The 5,659-nt window shown below is 54.3% G+C and overlaps 1 protein-coding gene across 1 annotated transcript in view; it reads left to right on the forward strand.

The window, feature by feature from the left end:
* The window catches only part of DCST1 (DC-STAMP domain containing 1), a 47,533-nt gene extending 41,874 nt beyond the window's left edge, over positions 1–5,659 (forward strand). The window contains exons 14-15 of the mRNA XM_015419104.1: positions 502–615; positions 5,414–5,659. Coding sequence (XP_015274590.1) covers positions 502–615; positions 5,414–5,659 — 360 coding nt within the window. The remainder of the gene's footprint in view (positions 1–501; positions 616–5,413) is intronic.

Raw genomic sequence — 5,659 nt, forward strand, 5'->3', positions numbered from 1 at the left:
GATGTCAGGGGGTGTGGCATATGCTAATGAGTTATGCTAATGAGTTCCCCTAGCTCTTTTTCTACGAAACGGCCCCTGGTCAACCCTACCAGTATGCTGTGTTTCCTTCAGTGGCGGCTGATCCAGGCTAAGAAAAATGGCCTAATCCGGGCTAAGGAAACAGCTGATCCGGGCTAAGAAAAAGAGCCAGTTTGGTGTAGTGGTTAGGAGTGTGGACTCTACTCTTGGAGAACCAGGTTTGATTCCCCACTCCTCCACATGCAGCTGCTGGTGTGACCTTGGGTCAGCCACAGTTCTCTCAGAGCTGTTCTGGAAAGAGCAGTTTCTCTCAGAGTTCTCGCAGCCCCACCTGCCTCACAGGGTGTCTGTTGTGGGGAGGGGAAGAGAAAGGAGGCCCTAAGCCGCTCTGAGCCTCCTGAGAGTGAAGGGCAGGGTATAAATCCAATCTCCTCTTCTTCTTCTTCTTCAACGCTTTCCCACCCGGTCCCCCTTGTTTTGCAGCGGGAGAAGAAGCGCGTCCTCTTCCTCTACAATGAGATGCTGCGGCAGCGGGTGGCCTTCATCACGGTGCAGCGGAAACGCATCATCCAGAGAGCCCGGCGGCACAAAAGACTGGTGAGTCGCATTTCATAGGAGGGCTGTGGGCTGTGGCTCCGTGGCAGAGCCCCCGCTTGGCAGGCGGAAGGTCCCAGGTCCCGTCCCTCGGCCATCTCCGGCTAAAAGAACGAGGCAGGAGGGGGTGCAAAAGACCTCTGCTTGGCAGTCTGCCAGTCAGAGCAGACAATACTGTTGGAGTGAGGGACTCAGTTTGGAGAGACAGTCTGGTGTGGTGGTTAAGTGCGCGGACTCTAATCTGGGAGGACCCACTCCTCCACTTGCACCTGGCTGGATGACCTTGGGCAAGCCGTAGTTCTGTCAGAGCTGTTCTTGAGAACCATTTTGGTGTAGTGGTTAAGTGTGCGGACTCTAATCTGGGAGAGCCGGGTTTGATTCCCCACTCCTCCACATGCAGCCACTGGTGTGACCTTGGGTCAGTCACAAGCTCTGGCACAGCTGTCCTTGAAAAAGAGCCGTTTCTCTCAGATCTCTCTCAGCCCCACCCACCTCACAGGGTGCCTGTCGTGGGGAGGGGAAGGGAAAGGAGTTTGTAAGCCGCTCTGAGACTCCAAGTAAAGGGCGGGGTATACATCCAATCTCCTCCTCCTCCTCCTCCTCCTCCTCCTCTTCTTCTTGCCTGGACTTTAGGGGGCGCTCCATCACTCGAAGGGTGTTTAGGAGTTATCTCCTTGAATGGGATACCTCTCTTTGTCTTAACCTGGGAGCTGCTCTTACCTTCTTTGTCCTCTCACTTGCTTCTCATGGCCTTCCATGGAATAGGGTCGCCAGGTATGATCGTTGCGCCAGCAGGGAGAGCATTTCCAGGAGTAGGGAGGAACGTCACGATTTGCCTACATAAACCAGGACCGATTCCGCAAAAGCAGTTGTCCCGCCCTTGGTCTCCCGTTTCCCCTGGTTGTACTGCTCAGTGTCTCACTATTTGCTGCACAGCCGCATTTTGACCGGCTTCTCCCCCTGATTTCCCCTGAGTCTTCTTGACCCTAAAAAATAAGAATCAAGAAGACGCGGGGGAAATTGGGGAGAGATGCGGGTCAAAATGCGGCTGCGCAGCAAATAGTGAGAAATTGAGCAGTACAACTGGTGGGGAATCATAGAATCCTATGTCATGGGGAGGGGAAGGGAAAGGAGTTTGTAAGCCACCCTGAGACTCCAGGTGAAGGGCGGGGTATATATCCAATCGCTTCTCTTTTTTACAGCTGTTGACCTTATAACCTTAACTTGCTATTCAATTTTTCACTTTGCATAACTTAAACATCATCATGTTATGTGCTAATTTGCTGTCAGATCCCCGTCTATAAGTTTAGAACCTCATCTGCCATTCCAATGTATCTGAAAAAGCGTGCCTTGCGCACGAAAGCTCATCCCTTGAATAAACCTTTGTCAGGCCCGTAGCTACGGTGGGGCCTTCTGGGGCCTGCCCCCCTGACTTCTTCCCAAGCCTCCCCGACTTTTGGGGTGAAGCGGGGGAGGCCGCGCCTGCCTGCATTCCAAGCCGCAAATTTGTGGCTTGGAGTGTGGGTGCGTGGCCCCTGCTTCTCCCCCACAGCTTTTAAATGTGCTGAGGGAGAAGCGGGGCCGCAGGTGAATTTCAATGCCCCCTGACTTTTTAAAAGGCCCCCCAAACCAGGGGTCATTTCCTGCAGGAGCGCACAGGAGCGGAGCTCCGGCAGTAAAGAGCCCAGGGGGCGGGCACATGCAACAAGCCCCACCCCCCTGCTCCCAGCAGCCCCGGGCCACGAGGAGCAAGAAGCAGCCAGGTAAGTTGCAGTGGGTGTTGCCCTCTGACACACTTCCGGTGATGTCAGGGGGTGTGGCATATGCAAATAAGTTATGCTAATGAGTTATGCTAATGAGCTCCTGCGCCTCTTTTTCTACGAAACGACCCCTGCCCCAAACTAAGAAATCCTGGCTACGGGCCTGACCTTTGTTGGTCTTAAAGGTTCCTCCGGACTCTAAACTGGGTCTCCTTGAATAAAAGTAAAGTTTACCTTTCATGCAGTACACTTCTTGGGAGACGTATTTACTGCACACAGGATCACACTTCTACGACTGGGCAAAACTCTGCTCTGTGAACCAGATGTCCCGATGCCATGCTCACGTGTTCATGTGACATCCGGCACCTTCAGGATCCCTGCTAGCTTAGCGCCAACATCTGCCGAGGTTGCTCTCTTCTTGCTCTCCCAGTGAAAAATCTCACTCATCTCTGTGTGGCTTCCCCACAGGGTTTCTCATGCGCAAGGATCTCACTCCACGACAGCCTGCAAACCTGTGGCCTTTTCACAAGGAGGCCTGCCCTGGTTTCCTGCCCATTCCTGTTTCCTGCGTCCTGGCTCCCCACCCCTGTGGCCGTGCACGGACCCCTGGGCAGGGCTTCCTGTTGGCTCCGCAAAGCCGCCTCGGACCTGCCCTTCCCACAGGGACCGTTTGCTGCGTTGCCAGCCAAAGCCAGCACTTTAAAGGGGCTCGATTGCCCCCAGAGGATTGACCGGCTTTGTTCCGGCCCTTTCAGAGCATCTGCTCTCTTGCTGAGTTAAGCTCTTCTGCCCTGACCTGGATGGCCGGAGCCGGCCCGATCTCCTCAGATCTCGGAAGCTAAGCAGGGTCGCCCCTGGTTAGCACTGGGATGGGAGACCACCAAGGAAGTCCGGGGTCACGGCTGTGCAGAGGCAGGCAGTGGCAAACCACCTGCTTGTCTCTTGCCTTGAAAGCCCTACGGGGTCACCGTAAGTCTTCTTCTTCTAACCTGATCTCATCTGAATCTTGGAAGCTAAGCAGGGTCGGCCCTCGTTGGTGTTCGGATGGGAGGCCCCCAAGGATGTCCAGGGCTGCCTGCTACACAGAAGCAGGCAATGGCAAGGCCACCTCTGTCTCTCTCTCACCTTGAGGACCCTCCAGGGTTGCCATAAGACAGCAGCACTTGAGGGGCCCAGAGCTGTGTCCAGGCCCTCCGAAACGCCCTTTAAAGGGGTGTCTATAAGGAAAGTATGGAGCGGCGGTGGCTCAAGTGGTTAAGACGCTGAACTGCAGGCTGTGGAAGGTCGGTAGTTCAGCAGTTCGAGACCCGGGTTGCCGCATGACGGAGTGAGCTCCTGTCTCTAGTTCCAGCTCCTGCCAACCTAGCAGTTCGAAAGCAAGAAATTGCAAGTCGATAAATAGGGACCACTTCGGTGGGAAGGTAACAGCGTTCAGTGCGCCTCGGCGTTTAGTCATGCCGGCCACATGACCACGGAAACGTCTTCGGACAGCGCTGGCTCTTCGGCTTTGAAACGGAGATGAGCACCGCAACCCTAGAGTCGGATTCGACTGGCTTTCGAGCAAGAGAACCTTTACCTTTATAAGGAAAGTGGTTGCTAAGGGTTCTGTGGATGAGATGGATGGACTCCGTCAAAGAAGCCATGCCCTTCAGTTGCAGGACGCAAGCAAGGCTGGTAGAAATCCCAAGATTACCCACCAAGTAGCCAGTTTCTGTATGGCAAAGATTACGGAAATTCTATGGTAGTTAGGTAGTTATGGCAGTTAGATATTAGATTAAATTTTAATCTGTGTTTAACGTTTTACTGATGTATTTTAAAATCTTGGAACATCGTAAAGGTATACTTATTTTTGTACGGCTGGTCCAAGGACTGTAGAAATAAACTGAAACTGACAGGTTGTTAACAAGAGGACATTTTGGAGGCCATTCATTCAGAAGCGACTTAACACCACTTCACACACAAAGGGACTGTTATCTCCCTTTGCAGGCAAGTTTCTGGACTCTTTGAGTACCGGATTAAGACAACCTCTTTCCTTTGAGACGTTGCCTCAAGGAAATGAGATCAGAGCCGGGAGATACAAAGGACTTAATGGCTCGGCCCGGTGTGAGGACTTATTTGTGAAGGCACAGGAAGTCTTCCAAGAAAAAACAGGCCTCAGAAGACTGGATGTACAATTGGAAATGATTTCTCCTTAGGTGTCCAGGCGGGATGGATAGACGGGTGCCTAGCTGCTTCCTGGCTACCTCCACTGGATGCTTCCTGGCCTCTGCAGTGGAAGCTGGAAACTTGAGGGAGGTCCTCTTAGCTGGACCTGTATCCAGGCATGACGGATGCCTGGCTACTTCCTGGCCTCAAGCTGGAGGGAGGAGGCTCTTGGCTGAAGCTGTGCCCAGGCACGAAGCATACAGGGCTGCCTGGCCGCTTCCTGTCCCCCCCTTTGATGACCTCCATTTACATCTCCTTGCGATATGCACTTGCCGGGGTCATTTCATAGAAAAAGAGGTGCAGGAGCTCATTAGCACAACTTATTTGCATATGCCACCCCCCCTGGCATCACCGGAAGTGTGTCAGAAGGCAACACCCACCGCTCAGGCTCCACTGGACTGTTTCGGATTGCTAGCTATGGGGGGGACGGGGATGCGCAGATCTGCCCTCAGAGGAGGGAGAGCTCGTGCCTGAATAAAACTTGGCCTTAAAGGTCCCACTGGACTGTTTTGGACCGGGGAGGGGGGCTCTCCAACTTACCTGGCTGCTTCTTGCTCTGACTGAGGCCTGCTGGGAGCAGGGGGGGGGGGGCTTGTTGCATGTGCCTGCCTCCTGGGCTTTTTACTGCCAGAACTCCGCTCCTGTGCGCTCCTGCAGGAAATGACCCTTGTGCACTTGTATGAAACTTGAGTTTCATTCCCGACCACCAGATTTCATAGGACACGGTTGTAAAGACCGATTTCAGCGTTGGCGTTTCAGCATGGGTGGAGGGGCAATCTGACCCCTCAGCTGCCCCTCCCCGGCTGGCACTGAGGGCCCCTCCCTTCGTTTTGCAGCAAAAGCCCTTGCTGGACCAGCTGGGCCATTGGTTCCCGTTCCTGCAGCGTTTCCTCCGCCGGCGTTGCATTCTCTGCGGCTTGCCCGAAACCCGCAACTCGGTCCTCTGTGCGGGCCCCGACTGCGGCACTGTCTACTGCCGGCTGTGCTGGAAAGACATGGGCGAGGTCTGCTTTGCGTGTTGCCAGGACGACGTGGTCTCCAGCGACAGCACCAGCGAGGGGGAGACGGGCTATGCCGACTGA

The sequence above is a fragment of the Gekko japonicus genome, unplaced genomic scaffold (genome assembly GCF_001447785.1).
Source record: "Gekko japonicus isolate JY-2015 unplaced genomic scaffold, Gekko_japonicus_V1.1 scaffold25, whole genome shotgun sequence".
Classification (NCBI taxonomy): Eukaryota; Metazoa; Chordata; class Lepidosauria; order Squamata; family Gekkonidae; genus Gekko; species Gekko japonicus.